This window comes from Branchiostoma lanceolatum, chromosome 19 (assembly GCF_035083965.1).
Source record: "Branchiostoma lanceolatum isolate klBraLanc5 chromosome 19, klBraLanc5.hap2, whole genome shotgun sequence".
Classification (NCBI taxonomy): Eukaryota; Metazoa; Chordata; class Leptocardii; order Amphioxiformes; family Branchiostomatidae; genus Branchiostoma; species Branchiostoma lanceolatum.
Genome location: NC_089740.1, coordinates 8,901,579 through 8,922,292, shown reverse-complemented (window position 1 = coordinate 8,922,292; position 20,714 = coordinate 8,901,579). Strand labels below are relative to the sequence as shown.

General features: G+C 41.6%; 3 protein-coding genes across 5 annotated transcripts; all 3 read left to right on the top strand.

Annotated features, from left to right (window-relative positions):
- The first annotated feature begins 136 nt into the window (after positions 1–136).
- LOC136425271 (uncharacterized) lies at positions 137–10,289 on the top strand. 3 transcript variants are annotated; one of them, XM_066414099.1, is made up of 8 exons: positions 137–249; positions 1,190–1,287; positions 1,751–1,827; positions 3,009–5,234; positions 5,473–5,901; positions 7,672–7,850; positions 8,386–8,505; positions 8,827–10,289. In XM_066414099.1, the coding sequence occupies exons 5-8, from the start codon at positions 5,602–5,604 to the stop codon at positions 9,209–9,211; spliced, it is 984 nt and encodes a 327-aa protein (XP_066270196.1). In that variant the 5' UTR covers positions 137–249; positions 1,190–1,287; positions 1,751–1,827; positions 3,009–5,234; positions 5,473–5,601; the 3' UTR covers positions 9,212–10,289. The 3 variants fall into 3 exon arrangements, with proteins under 3 accessions (XP_066270196.1, XP_066270197.1, XP_066270195.1); XM_066414100.1 differs by adding an exon at positions 2,432–2,532 and having other exon boundaries at positions 3,009–5,901; XM_066414098.1 differs by having other exon boundaries at positions 3,009–5,901.
- LOC136425972 (migration and invasion enhancer 1-like) lies at positions 221–3,095 on the top strand. The gene is made up of 5 exons (XM_066414890.1): positions 221–249; positions 880–931; positions 1,221–1,287; positions 1,751–1,827; positions 3,009–3,095. Exons 1-5 carry the CDS (start codon positions 221–223, stop codon positions 3,093–3,095), a joined length of 312 nt encoding a protein of 103 aa, XP_066270987.1.
- A 2,590-nt stretch (positions 10,290–12,879) lies between the features above and the next one.
- Positions 12,880–19,154, top strand: LOC136425971 (cytochrome P450 2D6-like). Its single transcript, XM_066414889.1, has 7 exons — positions 12,880–13,053; positions 14,585–14,789; positions 15,159–15,712; positions 16,019–16,117; positions 16,391–16,585; positions 17,375–17,501; positions 17,909–19,154. The coding sequence occupies exons 1-7, from the start codon at positions 12,880–12,882 to the stop codon at positions 18,097–18,099; spliced, it is 1,545 nt and encodes a 514-aa protein (XP_066270986.1). The 3' UTR covers positions 18,100–19,154.
- The last annotated feature ends 1,560 nt before the right edge of the window (positions 19,155–20,714 follow it).

Genomic DNA, 20,714 nt, shown 5'->3' with positions numbered 1-20,714 from the left:
AAATCGCAGGGAGAAATATTTGGATGATATGTGTTGAATTGCTAAAACAGTCAAGAAAAAAAGGATGTTGCTTCATTTATATCATGAAATTGAGCGTAGTACTTTATTTCCCTTTTGCTAGGTTAAAATATATTTGGTAAATATATTTTTGTTACATAGCAAATAAACTTAATATATCATTACCCCCGATTAAGAGTGAATGAAACATTCCAGATTAAAGATGGCGCCGAAAGTGGAAGTGGAATACTGGTATGTTGCATATTTTGCCGATTTTCTTTGCCAAATTGCACTTGATGTGCAATATTTTTACGTTTCTAGTAAGCTTAGAATATCAGCTAAAATGGGAGGTAACTTGGTAGCAAATAATGACTACGAAAAAGGATGTTTTGAACGATAACCACATGGCCCCGAGCCCCGATATCGCGATATATTTTTTAGCCTCGGGAATTTGTTTTGTGTGGTATTTGCGAACTAGTATTACTAGATTACTAGAAAAATGATATGCCCGCATACAAAGTACAAAATATACCTAAGTGTATACATTTGTACAAAATAGCGGTTTTATCATGTGTGTATAAGCTAGTTCGGAGTTGCTACTACGCATGTGCAGTGTCAAAGGTGAAGGCCCCCGCGACGGAAACAAGACCCGTCTGGGCGTTGTTATGCAAATCGAGACAATATGGAGGCGAGCACTGTTTCCGTCGCCGGGGCCTTCACCTTTGACACTGCACATGCGTAGTAGCAACTCCGAACTAGCTTATTACCTTGGTATTATTAAACATGGTAAAGATTTTTTGTATATGGTTGAATCTATTATTTAACCCTGGTTGATTTTTTAATATGCTTTGTCTCTTTACATTGAATGCTTTAAGGTTACAGCGTGTACCGAGACTCTAGCTGTGTTAAACCACCAACATCATGTAACATCTATGTAAACATAATTCCACCAGGGTACATGATTCCGCCACAATGAAAAGAAATGCCCAAACAGATCTCCAACCCAACATCCCTCACCCTCAGCATAATGCACTCCTGTATATCTAAACTGTGCATACCTTGGGGGATGCTGCCTTAGAGATCTCTCAAACCCACTATTGTTCAAAGTGGCAGATTCATGTAACCTGACGGATTAATGTTTAATAGTGGAGGTTAGATGAGCTTTCAGGCTAACACACGTTTCTTGTCCTAGTGGAGGATGAGGGTACGCCCCCCGCTATCAGGAACTGGCCAATCAGATCAAGGTGGCCGTTCCTGAAGCGGAAGTGAAGGGAGTTGTCGGGAGATCCAGTAAGTCTTTCTTCAGAAATCCTTCAAGATGCAAAGTTTGCATACTTAGATCTATCTTCAAAAACACGCTGTTTCTGATCACATCTTCTGAATTTGACTTAAGACCCTACATGTGTACACATATGTGAGAGTGCAGACAAAAAAGAGTTTTCAATCAAATTCATTCTCATAATTCAAAATGAAATATGATTTTTTTTTCAAGCACAATATATTTTCTCTGCCTGAATATCCATGGAGGGCTTATGCATGATAAGTACATGTTTGGTGCACAGTGACTCGGTTCACTAAAAAGAGTATTGCAGCATGTCTTTTTAAAAAGGCCTCACAATAGTCACATGCATAGATATCGTGCAACAAATCTAGAATTTTTAGCGTTCAAAGAGCTGAAAATTGAATTTGGCTGCTTCAAATGCCAAAGAATATCCATGTTTTCACTCATCTTGAATTTCTAATTTTCTTGTAGGTTCCTTTGAGATCACTGTGGATGGACAGCTCCTCTTCTCCAAACTGGAGTCAGGAGGCTTTCCTGAGGACAAGGAGGTCAGTCTTTAATAATGGAAATGTCGTAAAAATCCCATGTTATTTTTTATGAATATAGAATATACATTGTATTGGAACACAATTCTGACCAGTATAGCTAGTATTAATGAATTCCTTTTTCAAGCTTGACCAAAAAACATGGCCAAAAAAAGTCCCTCAAACCAGTTGCTTCGCAGGCTAGTCCCTTCAAGACTTACTTATGATTGATTTCGTTGTAGATTATATCATTCTTGTTTATGTTTATCCTGAACCCTTCTATTGTTAACCTTCTCCCTTCTGCCCAACCCCACAATCAATACAAATTTGGTACCAAACGGTTGCTTTAGCAGGCTGTAGGTTAAGTGTTGGCAACATAGACAGGTTCTACTAGTTTTGGGGAGTTGATTTTCTTCATTCTTTAGTATCTTCTTGGTAAAGTTGATATAGTTTGGTATGGAGTATGTGTACTGCACATTTATGTTTTGCGCGATAGAATGAATGAATGAATAAATAAAGAAATAAAGAAATAAGCATTTTAGCCTGGCTGCACCGCGAGTTAGATGTCAGTCTGTCTCAAAACGCTGCATAGGAGCACTGGCCCTAGCTTTTCTGTTCTACTCTGCAGATTATGCAGGCAGTCACAGGGTTAGAACAAGTTCCCCCAGTCAGACCCCAGACTACTGGTGCCACTAGGGTCCTCCAGGGTTTGAGGACAGTCCTTTCTAGGTATGGTGTTATGCCGTGGGTTGAACAAAGTTGCCTGTTCATGGGATGCCTTTTGTATGTAATACATGCACGGCTGTATGTGGACCAAAAACAACAATACTGTTAGTAGACTAGTGTTTGCGATGGTCTTGTAAAAAAAATTTTTAGCCAGATCCAAATCCTGTTGCTATGTTAGGACTTCATATACCAGTTGCAAGACAAACTTTTAATGATCAGGGAAGTTGATATAAAAAAGGTATACTAGTAAATCTAGTATCCCCTTTCTGTTTTGAAGCTATATTGTAACCTAAGTACATGTATTTCATACCTTACCTTGTACCTTGGTCCATGTACATGTGTATGGCAAAGTGCTTTTTATCCTTTCTTCTGTATTTTGTTTTAATGCTTGAGTTTGTGCAGAGCTCATTCATCTAACATGATTCATACAAAATACTTTTAGTTTTGTCAAAAATATCAATCTCTCTTTTTTATTCTAGATTCTTGAGGCGTTGAGCAACTACAAAGAGGGAGAAAAGGTGGAGCAGGTCACCAACATCCAGTTCCCTGGTTGTACCATTCTGTAACCAGCCAATCACTGAGCAGCACTGGCATGTCATCTCATCACTCAGCCAATAGGGAGACACCTGAGAGTATGTCGCAACCAATCAGATGGCATCTCATCACCCTGGCAGCCAATCAGGAGTGACACATGATTGACCAACCAGAGTGCTGATAGAGATACAGATGGACCAATCAGACCTTGCCTGAACCTTTCGAATGAAACTTTTCTATCTTCACTTGACTTTGTTCCCTTACAAATCTCGGCAATGACGGAGAAAGTTTAAAAGTTTATAGACTTTGTCCCGATGACTTTAGAGATAGGTGAGGGAAGGAAGTTGATAAAAAGATGGGGAGTTTCAAGGATTTTTTGGGATTTGTACATGTCCTGTAGACGTATGGCATTAAGAAGACAAAGATCTGATTATTGTAGATGATGCAACCCACACTTTTTGATGGTTTACTTTTTCTGGAGCAGTCACCATTCATGTTTAAAAGAAGACTTAGTGTAACATAAAAATGCGCACAATGACGAAGGTATTTCATTGTTGCTTATATTTGACATTTTGTGTATTATTTGTGTATTTATGGAGATTTAAGAATGAAACAATTCAGTACACTGGTAACGGCTGACCCACAAAAATACAGACGAACATACAACTTGTAAACATAACCTACAATAACTGTATTAAAAATTGTATTAGCAAGAGGCACAAAGCTATGTGCTTTCATCGGTTGTTCAATTTCCCTACCAACTTTCCTATACTTTGGCAAGGGGCACCTTGTTCATAGTGTTACACAGACTAATTATAAGCTCCAGGCAGATGTAACGATCCTGCTCATCAGATGTAAGCATCCTGCACTATATATATTTTTTTTGTTGCAAACTTTAAACTAGCCTGGGTGCCATCCTATTACCCCCTTACAGTCGCTACCCTAAACATTTTCATTAGGGTACCGACTGTAGGAGCCCCGATTGTTATGGCACCCAGGCTAACTTTTAACTACTCATAGAGCAGAAAGTTTCAAAGATGCAGCTGTATTAGAAATATGTACTTATTATCTAAATGCTGCAAAAACATGTAAAACAGCTGGATAATCCTTACATCTGCTTCGAGATGAACTATGGATGTCTATAGGCTATACTATTTATGAATAATTTGAATCTCATATTAGTCATTTATGTAAGCCTTTTTTTCTTTGTACAGACTGAATAGATTCAAACACATGTGTTGCAAAAAACAGCTGAATTTGTCTTTATTGCATGTCAGGCGACATTCTTTTCTTACTGAAACTTCATCTGAAGAAATGCAAGCTCTGTTAAGAAATCTTTTCATCTTGCATCATATTTTAATTACAAAATGAAGGGTCACGCAGATCCAATTTTGGTTGCTTAACGATCGCTGTCTAGTGTAAAGGGGTAACATCATTTTCTGAGGAAAAGGAACGCATTTTAGAGAGAAGCAATCGAACACTCGCCCTCGATGGCTTATAGCTGCATTACAAGCGCCAAATGTTAGTCGTTGCCAGGCAACTGCTGGAATAATGAGCAATTACAAATGGCGGGAAAACTAATGAGGCACCAGACTGGACTGAACAAACACCGTGAAGTTAGGAGCCTTTAGAACGTACACAATTTTATCGGCAGGATCTGTTCCCACACAGAACCGTCTATTGTGCGTCACCTAGCAACCAGAGTTGTAAAACCTTTCAATGACGGGTGGTAAAGGTGATGTGTGGACAGGATGTCGTCTGCGTCGCTAGGCAACGGGTTTCTGATGAGTTGCCGCCATTTGCGGTGTAAGACGTGACAGACTCGGGTGGCTTGGCTCTGGATTTCTCGAGAATATCTAATTTTACTATTCCAAGAACGTTGTCTTGAAGCTCAACTTCTTGGACCGGGACTTTAGGCAGGCTACACTTTTGAGGAACAGTGTTGGTCAGTGACAAGTTTTTCTTGGGAATCTCAAAAAACGACAAATTGTGGATGTACCAAAGATTTCGCCATTAGACGTCATTTGCAACATCGTGGTGTCTACGATAAATGTTTGGAAAGCTTTCGACAGATGAGAAGATTCTGAATATCCTCGAGACTAAGACGGGGTTAAACCAGGAGCAGAAGACGCCTTACGACAAGCTCAAGGACGTCTCATCTTCTTTTTCAAGTAAGGCAACAAGTGTTTCACGACGTTTTTATCTAATTCCGAAAATTTTCTATTCCAAATTATTAATTTTGTGGAGAATTCATTCTGATTTCGGGCTCTAAACAATTTAAATTCCTTAGAAAATGTCTGAAACTATCCCCTTAAGGTTTGATTTCCGCTAAATTTGTTAGTGAAAACAACTCCATGTACATCGAAGGTTGAAAACTTAACAACTGTACTCTTTTGTCATTGAAAGCAGACTGGATCACCATCATCACAACTCGCGCCTCCATTTAGTTCAGCTCAAAACTGCGGTACCACAGCTGAAAACTTCTTAGTCCCAAAGTCGTCAATATAGCTGAAACCTTAGAACTACAACAAGCTTAAGATGGGTTCAACAAGAGAACCGAGTGTTCTGATTCGATCGGATACCTTCGTGGCTACCAACATGGGACCTACTCTAGAAACCCCTATCGGAGCGGACACGAGTATTTCTAGTACCCTAACGCACAGAGAGCTAGAGGAATGGTGTGAGTCTACCGAACAGGAATGTCGCGGGCTGTACCACGACTTGAAGGAAACGATGGGGGAGAGTAAGAAGTCTCTCCGGGAGTCTGAACTCAAGTTCAGTAGAGTCGCTCAGGAGAAAAGCAGGCTTCAGAAAGAACGGGACAACGCCTTGGCAAAGGTAGGAACTTTCTTTAAGGAAATAGTATTGGTTGTGGGGAAGAGGGACAGTAGGGATTCGATGGACCTAGCCTCTACCAGGCCCCGCGGATGGCTGGGAAATGAATAGAAATTGGCCAAATAGAGTTATAGTATGCTATGGGAGACGGCTACGGAGAGAGGGTCCAATCTGCACGGAGCCTGCAAGTTAAACCCTGGCAATATAGCCGGCGTAGTTAGTCTGGTGGAGACTAGGAAAGACCCCAGAAATGTGTATTTCTTCATTGAGATAAGCAAAAGTTAAGCAATCCTGGGTACCCTTTTCATGCATTTTGCACGGAAAAATAACATTCTAGTAGTTGAAGGGTAAGACAAGTTGCACGATATCTTTTTGTAGCATGATCATGAGTACGACAAAACACTCAATTGAAGTCATTTTGGTCACAAAGTAGCATGAAGTGCGACACATCCACGAGCGTCCCAAGAATGTTCTCAATTTGTTTCCGTAGTGTGACACTGAACACTTAATTTACCAATGGAAAAGCGTCTGGGCTATGTTGTATCCTTGGTTGTATAAAGTCACAGTCTATATTCAAAACAAGCAATGTATTAACGTTTTTCTACCTTCTCATTCGTTCGAAACATTGTGTACACTTTAGTATCTGTTGCAGTGTTTGTTGCCAAACTCGTTTACTTTCTTTTTTCTCGCGTTTTTATCACGGTTCAATTCAGCTTCTGACCTCTATTTGAACTTGTAAAACATACCTGTTTTAAAATGGTTCAAACCAAAATACATGATAAAAAATACACGGGGGAAATGGATGATTCCACTGTGCCATAGGTTGGAACAGGACTGACTAAAGAGTTTCTTCGAGCTTGTGTGCACTTTTATTGACCTTTCGCAGATCCGTGTTCTTGGTGATTAGCACATTGCAGTTACCTGGCTACGGTGTTGTCCTTGTGTTTTCTACGTTTCAGTAAGTCTTCAAAAGGAGTTGTTGAAAAAACATAAAACTATTCTTAACACTCATATTGTGAGACTTTATATGATAATATCGATGTGCATTGGTGATATTAGTTTTTCGATATTCTGAACGAACATATAACGTTGTTATAGTTTTTGGCGGCGTTATGAAGAAGTAATACCAACAAAAGAGTCTAATAAAGTGCTCAGTTTGAAGATTGAAAAGCGATCAGTCTTAACACGGCATTCTTGGGCGTCTATATTTAGAGAGAGGCAATAAGAGGGTTGTATTTCACGGGACGTCACCCGGTAACCTACAAACCCACATCACATATAGAAGTTAATTAGGATAGAAAATGATTTATATATATGGCTTGGTAGAGTATTAGGTATGGATATATAGATATATGTATACGTATACAACACTCTCGATCGTTATTTATTTATTCTATTCATACATAGGTTCATTCATTCATTCATTCATTCATAATGATATGATCAAGCATGAACAGAGATTTGAATCTTCAATCCCTGTAGGTCAAAGCGCCGAAGAACGAGACCGTATCGAAGGACCTCATCAAGAAAGCCGCGACTCAGCGCGCAGCTACAAATGCGACCCTGTACTGAAGCCTACGGATGCATTGAGTTCCAGAATTCGCAGGCTAACTCTGTGATTTCTGTATTCTTAACCCTTGTAGGTCGAAACACTAACAGACGTGGCGGTATCAAAGGACCACAAGGCCTCTATGCGGCTGGTGCTGAAGAGTATGCTGGAAAGTGCGAGGAGCTACACACTGCTTACTGTGATGTTGATTTTAATCCCCGTAGGTCCAAGCGCTAAAAGATGAGGCCGTATCGAAGGACCACAAGGCCAGTGAGCGCCTCTCACAGCTCCAGGAGCGGCTGGTGATGAAGACGAAGGAGTGCGAGGAGCTACAGAAGGCGAACGTCACCATGGACAGGAAGATGAAGGCGGAGAAGATCAAACATGGCAGAAACATGGCCAAGTTAGTACCTTCGCCAAGAAGGTTTTATTTTTGGCAGCGTTTGTATGTGTGTGTGTGTGTGTGTGTGTGTGTGTGTGTGTGTGTGTGTGTGCGTGTGTGTGTGTGTGTCTGTCTGTCTGTCTGTCTGTCTGTCTGTCTTTCTGTCTGTCTGTACGTGGCTAAAGAGCAGAACTAGAGAAGGTCTGGATGGATTGTAGGTCTTGATGAAACCTTGAAATGATTACTTTCTGGGCCCCCTATCAGCTTGTTTAGACTCCAAATCCGATGCGAATGTGCGGGGAAAATATCAAAGCAATAAATGAACAATACAACACAAGACCGTATCATTCTGAAACATATCGATTTTTTCTTATACACCAACCGCACTCTAACAGCTGATATTTAGAGATGAAAAGACTCTCTTTATTGATCTTATTGAGGAAAAGTTCGAAGGTGAACGTCACCGGTTATGGATTGAATTGTAGACTGCAGAAATATCATGACACGGTGGAGTTTATTGACGTGTCAATGACGCTTCCTATCGTTTTCGTTGCAGACTGCAGGACGATATGGCGAAACTGCGGAATGTGAATAAACGGCTGGTGGACGACTGCGACAACTCCAAGAAACTGGCGCTGGAGGCTCTTAAACAGGCGGAGAACGCAGAACGATTCAGGTAAGACTGCAGATTCTATGGTTGTTCGTAGCCTTCATTTCAGGTCCTCTAGGAGGGCCGGCGTTTATCTTTTGGGAGAGCGCTGATTTCAACATTGGCTTGGTTATCAAATGCCAGGGAAGGTCGTTTCCGTACCTCTAGAGAGACAGAAAGCAGGCCTTCTTGAGCCCTGAAACGATTTCCCCGGCATTTGAGAATCTGGCCTGTATCCGGGATTGAAACCCTCTCATTACTTTTTCTATTATTTCAAGAGTCGAAAATGACCAAGACTGAAAAGAACTTACTAAAAAGTCATCTCTCTATCCTTACCATTCTTTTCAGACAAGATGAAATGAGGAAAAGAACCCAGATGGAAGAGCGGATGCAGTTCCTCATCCGAGAGAAAGAGGTCCTCAGTAAGAAGCGCTACATGACCGACAAGGCCTACCACGAAGCCGTGCGGCGTATGGCCCACGTCATCAGCGAGAAAGAAGAAATCACTCTAGAGAGGAACAAGGAGAGAGCTATGAGAACGCAGCTGGAAAGAGCGTTCGACCAGAAAAATAAAAATACAGAAAGTAGCAAAGAAAGTATGAACGAGATGAAGAAGAGAGCGCTGGACCGGTTGAACAAGAGCCACATCCCGACAGTCAACAACGCGAAGCACGTCAGCGCGACGGAGGAGATGAGGAAAAAGTTCTTAGGCGCCATGGCAACGCAGGACTGAGGATTGTTAACGCTGGGTCGATACCGATGAATGTAGATTACTTTAGGCACTGACCGGTCCTAAAGCCCCCCTCTCACAGGACCCACGGCACGCTAGCGGCTCGCTGCGTCCGATCAAATTGACTTAAGCTTTGTGTATTGTGTTGTCTTTTTGGTCATACTTGTACGCTTTGAATGATATTCCCATTACAAAGTCAAGGATATCACAAATCCAGTTTAGGACGTAGCGACGCCGCCAGCGTGCCGCGGGTCCAGTGAGAGGGGGGCTTAACAGACCATCTCTAATCTCCAAGTTGATCCTACAGTGGCGGGGGACAGAACCCCAATGGTGAATAGCAAACAATATTCGATTGGCCCCGTAATGTTGGATACTGTTTGGCCCCCTACCGCCGTAGGATCTGCTTGGAGATTAGACCATTCTCTAAGAACTGTATACACTCTAGATGTATGGGGTAAGACAGAAAGGTATGGTTACTAAAACTGACGTAAAATTAAAGTAGGCACTAAAGATTGCAAAAACTATTACTGGGTAATATTCACTGTGATATTACTATGTGATATGTAATGTTATCTATTCTTCATGTTAAAGGTCTTTTATGAAAACATGAAAACTGCCGTTAACAGCAAAAACGTTGAAAAATACATCAGTAACAATAAATTCATATGGTCAGTCAAAAAGATACATACTAAGAGTCTACTCAAAAGCTCTAATTTTATTTGTTTGAATTTATTCAACTCGAACCTTTTTCCAAGGAAAAATTATTCGAACCTGTTTTATTATAAGTTGTACGATCTAACATAAACAGTATGTTAGAGTGGTCACGTCGGTTAACCAATACAATGACAGATACAATATGCTAAGTCCATGTACATGTAATCTGTATTATATGATGTAAAACTTAGGTTATGTGTATCTGATGAGGTGAGATTTGGTTAAGATTAATATAGTGTTAGTTAGGGTATGATGAAATTTGTGATAGTCTAGACTTTGTCATGCTACAACTCCTGAACGAGTAGTGAACAAATGTAGAATGTTTACTAATTGACATCGAATAAAGAAACAACGAATTCAGTACAAACCTAGTGTTTACGCCATGAGGCGGTTTACAGTGTATGCAATACAAACAAAAACAAACAACGGTAAGTTACTCGAGCTGGCTGTCGTCAGTCTAAAACACCACAGTATCGCATAACCACCGCTAAACCGACATGAGAGGCATCCTCCCAGATATGCAAATAACTCTTAATGGCCAGATCAAACAGTCCATTTGACCTTTGTGAAGGCCACTCATGAGAGGTGTCAACTCGCATGCGCAGATAGAAAAGCTCTTAATCGACACATCATACGGTCTCTTTTGACCTTTGTGTTCCAAGGAGGAGGCCACGACAACTAAACTGTCAGGTAAGAACTTAACGATGTGTCGTGTAACCTTCCGCAATGATGCTGGAATTTCCTCTACGATGAAGATATCAAAGAATTCGCTCTGATTTCGTGCGCATTTTTGCCAATGTTTCCACAACATTTTTGTATTCAGATGGTGTGTTTAGAAATGGAAAATGGACATGAAACTGACATTTGATAATTTGATGGGTTGACCATATCATACATGTCATCTTGTATGTTAGTTTGGGGGAACGTTGCTTGATAGAAGCACAAAACCGTTTTGGAAATCGCCAGCACAAAAGCGGATAGGAAATCGCCAGCGTTGGACCTTGGTACATGTAAGTGGGACAAGGGACTAGATAGATTACATATGACAGGCAGATATGTACTCAGTTTGAACAGTCAGATTGCATGCAATATGTAAATCAAACGGTTTTCAGATGGTTACAAATGACACTCATTATCTATTCATGTGGTGACGTATACGTAAAGTTAATTTTCCTCCTTTAGTAGAAAAAGCTGTCTTTTCGAAGGTGTAAAGCAGGTATGTTTTTATAAGACTCGTGACGAACACCAGAGGTGGTTGTAGGGAGGTGTCGTGGGAATATTTAGATTACATATATACGTATAATTTTCTTCTTTTCAAAGTTGCACAAAGGGCATCATTTCATGCGAGGTACTCTGTTCCCTACCTGTGATGTAGCGCTACCTATTTTCAACCCGCCCGGACAGAGCCAACTGTTTAAACCTTGGAAAGAAAAATCATATATCCTAAAAAGGGGTGAGCGTTACATACTCCTACACTAGCTATCGTGTGAGTTAGAAAAACAAGACAAAGTGCGCGGTGTGGAATTACATATGAAATAGGTTATGCATGACGCTTCCAGGTAACTTGTTGTTACCGCCCCAGGAGTTTATTCTGCTGTGTCGCTGGATGTAAACACATTTCATTGCTTTGTATAAAGAAGAGTCTAAGGAACATACTAGTCTTTATTGCTGATCGGAACTAACTTTTACATAATGCACCTCGATATTTTTGCACGACCCAAAGTGGACGATAATTGGTTGCGCACGATAGTTGGTAGCGCTACGTCACATACATTTCGCGGTTAGCGAGCTGAGGTTGGCAAGTGATGCCTGGTATATCCAAACTAGGCCCTATGTAGTTAAGTAGCAGATAAACGGTTTGTTTATCTGGGTGACGCGACTGTAGAACAGGCGGTAAAGTTAAAATGAACAATAGCCGTCCTTCAATTAGATGTATGGTTACTTTGAAAGTTATGTCTAATGTCTGCCTTTCCTACCACAATTTACCACAAGAGTTAGGAGATCTTATTGTTTATCTAGTAGTTTTCCCGCCTTTAGTATCTCGCACCTGCGCACTAGGTACCAGGGGCCAAGACCCCGGATGTAGTTTTCTAGTCTGCACAGAAAGTTCTGGAGTTCTGTCAATACAACACGTTCGCATACGTGTGTGAGTTGTGATCTTTACCTAAATCATCACTTATACCTCCATAGAATGTTCTTATCATGTAAATGACTTGGCCAATTGCATAATCCATGCATGGTTATGTACACCTTCACTATCATTGGCTGGGGTTACACATGCATTTCTGAGCACACTCCGAGTGTACTTGGGAAACGCATGTATAAACCGGGCCAGACACATGTAACAAGAATGAAATTCCGATCATTTATATATAAATCATGACACTTTCTATTTGCCAGTAATCATGCAAATTATGCCCTAATGTGCATAATCCGTATTTAATTAAAAATAAAGTATGTTAGACATCTTCTCTACAGACGTTTCGACAGCTTATCTATATCATCACAATCCATAATAAGGTTCTTAGGCTATAATGATAACAAATATCCTGAAACACACACACACACACACACACACACACACACACACACACACACACACACACACACACACACACGCACACACGCACACACGCACGCACGTCCAACATACCTTTATCTTTTTTTCATTTAAGAATTGTTTCAAGAAATGTTTTTCTTCGTCAAAATATAACGTCTTCGGTGGTGGACAGAGGTAGATTTGTAATCCATGGTACATGACTGTGACGGGTTAAACGAATCCAGCAAATACAGTTACAAGTTACATCAGCTATAATTCGTACTTTTGTCTTGGCCCTTATTTGGCGTGAGAGCATAGGCCAAATCCAACAAAACTACACCTATCACATCAAATACACATTTCTATGTAAACTATAATCATAAAGTTTCTGTACCGTTTCGCAGCTTGGAGTGCAGAGATGAGTATCTTTCTGGACGTCGTGACGGCTGCCCGTCAGTATGCCGACCTCCCGACATGTCTGCTGGCTGTATGCCTGTGTCTGCTGGCATATCTGTATCTCCAGCGGCGCAGGAACCTACCACCCGGACCCAGGTGCTGGCCGATTGTAGGAAACATGCCCATGTTTAATAAGGTGAGCACGAGAAACTTTGTATTACCCGGCTATTTATTTATTTATTTATTTATTTATTTATTCATCTTTAGGGTAGTCCCTTCAGCTGACTCAGCAGCTGATTTCCAAGGGAGCCCTTACATACAGATAATAAATAAAGGTCATAAAATGATAATTAAACATAGGAATAGTACAGAACAAACTCAATATGACAAACAATAGTACTGAAATCATCAAACAAAGCAAACAAATGATGTTGAGAGGGTCAGAGGTCAAAGCAGTAACATAGGAGTAAAATAATCATATAATCAAAACAAGCTTAATGGGCAAAAGTAACTGAACAAACGTAATATGTTGTAGATGGTCAATAGACGGCTAGTAAAGTGACCTTAGTCGCTCTTTAAATATGTTAAGGTTCGGCGCTTGTTTCACATTCAGTTCGAGTGCGTTGTAGGTTACTACTGCCCTATATGCGAATGTACGTTGACCTGTTTTTGATGTGTAGTTGGGTCTGTGAAGTAGGTGTGATTGTCTAGTGTGGTAATTGTGGATTTGGTTATTATAACTGAATGTGTTGAGTAAATAGCTGGGGGCTAGGGGGTTAACCGCCTCAAGGCGCAACACACTAGGTTTTTGTACTGAACAGTAAAAGCTGAATATCGGAGCAGATTTGTTTGGTCCACTCACGCCGTGACCCTACTCTTTTCGGTGTTAAAGTGTGGTGGGTCTATTGCGTGATCGAGGTGTCTCCCTCCTCAAACACGGGGCCTCCCGTTTAACGTCATTTCCGAGGGACGTCCCTAACCAACGCTAGGTACTCATTTTCACCTGAGTGAAGTGAGGATTAATGTCGTGTAAAGTGCTTTTCCCCAGGGCACATCGTCAACAGGACAGATGAGAGGACCCCGCCTGCCTGTTTATGCTCTAGACACCTGATAATTCATGATTCGGCACATGGTGTAGCAGACAACATTTCTTTTTAATGCTCTCTAATCAAATTTACGCAGTTTTTTTATAATCTTTGTCACCAGGGTAAGCCTTCGGCTAGTTGGGTTATCCTGTTTGTATTTGAAATTCCGGTTGAAAGTAATTGATACAAAATATTTTGGCGACGCCTAAAGGGTGGAGCTGTTAGTGAAACAGTCTGATCGAGTTGCAAACATTTAGCCAGAAATTCCTCTTGGTAATTTTGGTCTACGCTGACAGCCATTTCATATCCGAGATTGCAGCTATTAAATTGAATTTCGCTTTGTAAGAGAGGTGAATGGCCGAGCGGCTAGGCTGTCCGACGCGACATCGAGATGTCACGGGTTAGATTCCTGGCGTTCCTGGCCAGACGTACGTTTTGTCCACGGGAAAGGCGCTTGACCTCACTTTCCTCACTCCATCCAGGTTTTAAAACTTCGATAAAAATCATTGGAAGGAGAGGGATGGACTCTTCCTTCCAGTACCTGCGCCCTAGATCCAGCTGTTGATAACAACCCTCAACGATATTGGACCACATTTTACATTCTGTGATCTGAAGCAACTTTTTTTTTCATTCTATCTCCAGTCTGCCTTTCTTCCCGTCACGCTCACGGAGCTGGCCAAACAGTATGGTGACGTCATGACTATCTGGATCGGCCGGTTTCCTACCGTTGTCCTCACTGGGCACAAGACCATCCGGACTGCCCTGGTCAAGAGAGCTGAAGATTTCTCCAGTCGCAAAAGCAACAAAATTGCAGCGAAATTTCGTGGGGATGGCAGAACAGCCTTCGGTAACACATACTTTCTCCCAGATGATGATAATGATGATAATGGTGATGATGATGATGATGGTTGTGGTGATGATGATGAGAATTATGAATATACAGATGATGGTGATATGCTGATGTTGTTGATGCTAATGATGCTGATGATCAGAAAGATGATGATGTTGTTAATAATGATGATGATGGTGATGATGTTGTTGTTGTTAATTGTGATGATGATGATGCTGGTGATGAAGATGTTGTTGTTGTTAATGATGATGATGATGACGATGATGATGATGATGATGATGGTGATGTTGATGATGATGATGTTGTTGTTGTTGTTAATGATGATGATGACGATGATGATGATGATAGTGCATCGTTCATTTACAGGTGTTATAATGGCCTCCTATGGACCAAACTGGAAACATCAGCGCAAATTCGCCCTGGTGACTCTCCGGGACTTCGGCGTCGGCAAGCGGAGTTTGGAGGGCAAGATTAAGGAAGAAGTAGACATGTTAGTTCAGGAAGTTCTGTTGCAGAACGGACAACCATTCGATTCAAAAATCATGATACAGTACTGTGTTTCTGATATCATTATCTCCATTGCCTTCGGGGACCGACTTGAATATGACAACCCTGAGTTTCTGCGACTGATTCGCCTCTTGAACGCCGCAGTTGGTTGCAAGCCCACTGTCCCCGATCTTCTTACACAGATGATACACCCCGTGTTTCATCACCTCTGCCGCAGCGAGACATCAATAATTGTAACCTCTGAGAAAATGTATCAGGCTCTCCGTGAGTTCTGCGCTGAACAGATAGAGAAGCACAGGTCGACCTTTGACCCGAGCGACATCCGGGACGTTATCGACGCCTTTCTCCTGGAGCAGCAGCGGGCTCAGGACGAACAAGCTCGGGAGAACTTCTCCGACAAGCAGCTACAGGAAGTGGGTTCAACTTGAATGAATCACAGAAAGATAGAAATAAAAGAAAGAGAGAGAGAGAGAGGGAGAGAGAGAGAGAGAAGGGGAGAGAGAGAGAGAGAAGGGGAGAGAGAGAAAGAGAGAAGGGGAGAGAGAGAGAAGGGGAGAGAGAGAGGGAGAGAGAGAGAGAGAGAGAGAGAGAGAGAGAGAGAGAGAGAGAGAGAGAGAGAGAGAGAGAGAGAGAGAGAGAAATGTCTGAAACATGTTGCATTTTGGCTTTCTTAAAGTAAAACACTCTGAAAGAAACTAAACGATATTTTACACCCCCAGGTGCTGATAGACCTGTTCCTGGCCGGCACGGACACCACCGCCACCACCATCCGCTGGGCTCTGCTATACATGATGGCTAACCCGGAAATACAGGAAAAGGCAAGTTTTTCGGATTGATATTTTAAGTGACGTCAAAGCGTACATAGGATTTGGCTTAGTGTGCCTAAAAGTCTGGTTTTACAACATAATGAAAATCCAAAAGCCTTACCTGCTACATCCAGCTCAAAACAGTTCCGAAGATAAATAATTCTCAAGTGAGATTGGAAACTTGTAGACCCAATTTGGACCCTCTTTCACTCAACTACATGACGGTAAATTACGTCATACTCACGTGACGTCAAACAGCCAATAACAGCGGGAATGTGCCCACAGGTTCATCAGGAGATCGACTCGGTGCTGGGGCAGAGCCCGCCGTCCTACGCACAACGGAGCCTGCTGCCCTACACAACAGCGACCCTAGCGGAAGTCCAGCGAATTAAACCCATCGCGCCCCTCAGTGTTCCACACGCAACGTCCAGGGACACCTCCCTCAATGGCTACAACATCCCCCAGGACACCAGGATTTTTGTAAGAAAAATAATGGTTATAGTTATTTCTATTATACACGCACTTATTCTGCCGTGGCTGAGTAGCAGCGAAAAGCCGAGCACGTGGCTAGGCTTAGTAGAGAACTCGAGATCAAGAGGTCACGGGTTCGATTCCTAGCACTGTTGGCTAGACGTTGACCACTCAAGATCGCCTTATCTTTTACCATCATGGTCTAAACGATATATATCTACCTGTCCCTGTTGCTCAATTGGTATACGTAGCGGCTTCACAGTTGCAATATGAGCCTCCTCCCAAATAATAAGTTGTTCATTCTTATTCCTTCATATGTTTTTCTTTGACCTTCAAATTGAAAAACGTCGCTTATTTCCGATATTCCATCTTCCGAATTTTTTACATACGGCATATACTTGCTAATTTTGCAGCCTTTTTGCATGATCTACAGTTTTACGGTATGACCGCAATTTTTTGTGTGGAAAGGGACTACTGTAACAATTAACGCGCTCGCAGATGTCACCCATATTAAAAAATGAATGTGGCATTGGTTATGTATGTGTAACGGCCCTGTCACACTTGTGCGTATGTACAAGCCAGCATGAGTTGCGTATCAACAAGTTTTTGTTTTAGGTTAAGTTTGCAGCCGAAGAAGTAATTTCTTTGGTTCGATAACTAGGCTGCACAACGGTGGGTCAAAGTAGGACGCAGCTTCTTCCCTGCAAACTTTACATAAACCAAAAAAATGTTCATGCGCAACCACACGCACTGGAATATAAGCACAAGTGAGACAGGGCCCTACGTGATGTGTTACAGGCTAACCTGTGGTCGGTGCACATGGACCCTCAGCTCTTCACGGAGCCATACAAATTCCAACCGGAACGTTTCCTGGATCAGGACGGAAACTTCGTCAAAAACGAGGCGCTCATCCCGTTCTCCATCGGTGAGTCAGCGAAGGATCGTGTACCAACCCTCTAGTAACATGCATAGTCCCGGGGTTTTGTGGTAGACGTTACTGTTGGGTTGCGCAGTGGTGGGCTCAAAATGGAAACGTTTAGAAAATCTCTTAGAATTTCTGTCCCAATCTGAGGTAGACAGAACAGGTACTGCCTAAGCTCTCCCATTTTGGTCAAAATTTGTTCAGTTCAGCAGTCTAGTTGGCGTAAGGACATATGTTAGTTATGGGATCATGCGGATGGATGGATCATGCCAAGCCCGTAGACCCACCCCCAGCACACTAATCTGTCTGTGCCGGCGGGCATCACTCCCAGCACCGTCGAGATACCGAGGAGCTCCCGATGGTATGATGCTATTCGATAACATGCTTAATGGTCCTTTTCTTTTCTTTAGGCCCCCGAACATGTCTTGGCGAACAACTGGGGAGGATGGAAGTCTTCATGTTGTTCGTCTCCTTGATGCAGCGTTTCACATTCCGCCTGCCAGAGGGCGCACCTGAGCCGTCCATGGTGGGAATCTTTGAGTGGAGTACTTTTATCAATCTGCCTTTCCCCTATAAAATGTGCGCCATTCCACGTGAATAGCTTTAATATAGAAAGTTTATGAAATTCAGGCAGTATCACAAAAAAGGTTTGAGGACAACTTGAGGTGTATACGATGCGTAAGACCTGGTTATTTGATATAACCGTCGAATACACCACCGAGTGAGCGAAGCGAATAAGCCAATATCCGGCGGGTACAAAACACAAATAGGAGACCTTATGAGTTTTCTGTTTTGAAAATCATAAATCTTCAGCAATCGTGTCATACATACAGATATAACAACAGATAGAATCGGTGTCTCATAAGATTTAGGTAATATATATACGTAACGACTTACGCACCAATGCCTAGTAAAGATTATTGCAATTAAGTATAGGATAGACGTCTGCAATAGTATAATTGACATGTTTTTGACGCTGTTAATGAGTTGGTTATCATTTCAATCGTAAAGAGTCATTAGCGGTTGTCATGTATTGTACATCATATATATTATTCTGTGTTCTGAAGCTGTTATAATTCTAATTACAATAGTCCATCCGTATGATATTATAAGATGCGTATTTATCCAATCAAAGCCTAATATTCATAAGCAATATATAAACAAAAACAACACATTTCCCTTAAATAGATATAGCTTCATATTATATTGATTCGACATGGCATATAGGTATTGAATGTTATAAGGTATAGAGTTGCAAGGGCATCAATGAAGGAATTAAATTTTTTTAAAGTTAAGCGTCGCTTTAGATGTAACATGGATATTATAACGGATTTAAATATCAGTTGGTACCGAAATTTAAGGCTAGTACGGTGTAACTGATCAGTTGAGCCATGCTTTAGAACGTAATTTTAAAGCCAGTATATGATTTTATGTAGTTTTAATGTGTAATAATTACGCATACGTACATGTAAACGGTAAAACAATTCAGGGTCCCTACCCTGCCACGCTGTCAGTCTGTTGTGAGAAAATAAATAAGAAATTAGTATTATCATAAACTTGGCAGAAGTCGTAGCATTTTAGTTTCACCTGAAACTGTTTTATTAACAATTACACATACTTGGTCTCTAAAAATGAATTAAAAACTTGCGAAATAAATGAGGCATTGTTGTCCATACAGGGAAGTGACAAATACATGTAGTAAAGATACCTGTACAAGTGACCAACTCTGCATAAGGACTATTTAGCCATTGTGGTCACCTTTTGTGGTCCCTTCAGTTATTTTCCCCCATTTACTCTAGCATGAAGGACACTTTACAGTGACCATCTCATAACTGTGGCCATTTTTATTAAGTCCCTTGAGTGGTCCTTTTAGACAGGTTTGAACACCTCTTATGTCATCGCCACCATTACGTAAGATCTCGCGAGAAGTCCCAAACGAGACTGTGTACTTAGTCCGTAACCTCCTTGGTCCGTTAGTTTGCTCGGCTTGTACCTATATAAACCCCATTGTCCGGTGCGGCGTGCCAGTGCACAGAACGAGATAAACACCAAAGAAGACACCGCAACCTGTAATACTGCTGTGTAACAAACCGGTCGATTTTGTGCGTCTAAACTGTGCCAGTCGGTTGGAAGATGTTTCTTCACCGTGGACTCATGACGAAGAAGACGTGGTTTCAACACCTTTGCGTATCCGTCTTCTGTCTTCACTTAGTAATTGCAGGTAAGGTCTGCTGATTGTTCTTCCATCCCGCAGTTTATAGAGGTAAAAGTCCGCAATCTGTATGTGTAAGGGTTTAAAATGTGGCGTAACCCTAGTAAGTTAGATGTTTTTTTCATGTGGCGTTCACTTTACACTTATCGTACAAAAAGGTACAAGAAAGTTTTGCCATACAGAAACGTTTGAAGTCATAAACATTAGAAGAAGGTGGGATAGGATGATGCTGAGCTGCTTGTTATCATAAATTAAAAAGCTTTTTATAAGAAATCATTTCGATTTATTTTATGATGTGGTAACATTCATCTGTGTATCGGGGGTTATCGTTTCAATATGAGGTTCGGAAGAGGGACATCTGAATAGCGGTGATATCTGTTCAAAACTTACAGCCAGCTGTTACATGATGGATCGACGCTATACACCATACAAAGCCGGGCTTTAGATATGGCCTTGTTAGGCCCCGGTCATCTTGGTCGGACGACAGATCTACGAAGTTGGGTACATCCGTAGGACATTCGCGGATATGTCGTACGAAATCGAGCAATTTTATGATAGAGAAAAATGTTGAGTATTCTTACCGACGGTAGATTCTCTCACAGTCTCACCAAAATCAAACGATATAGAATTGTATGCTAAATGTGGCTGTGCCTTCACACGTTTAATGAATGAATCTATTAGCCTCCATAGCAGGCTCTCTGGGCCTTTTTGGGGGGCTTATGATACACTTTTGCTGATGACTTCTTTTTGTACTGGGTCATTTGTGCAGCCAGCCCGTAACCATTTGGCCAAATAGTAACACTAATATCAGAACCATTTGGCCAAATGGTTACGAGCTGACTGCACAAATGACCCAGTTTAAAAAAGTCAGCAGCAAAAGTGTATTATAAGCCCCCCCCCCCCCAAAAGGCACAGCAGAGAGCCTGCTATAGAGGCTATGAATCTATGCCACTTTCATAGTGTCTGTAGCACATGTAGTTGCCATGTGCCCGGTAATGCATGGG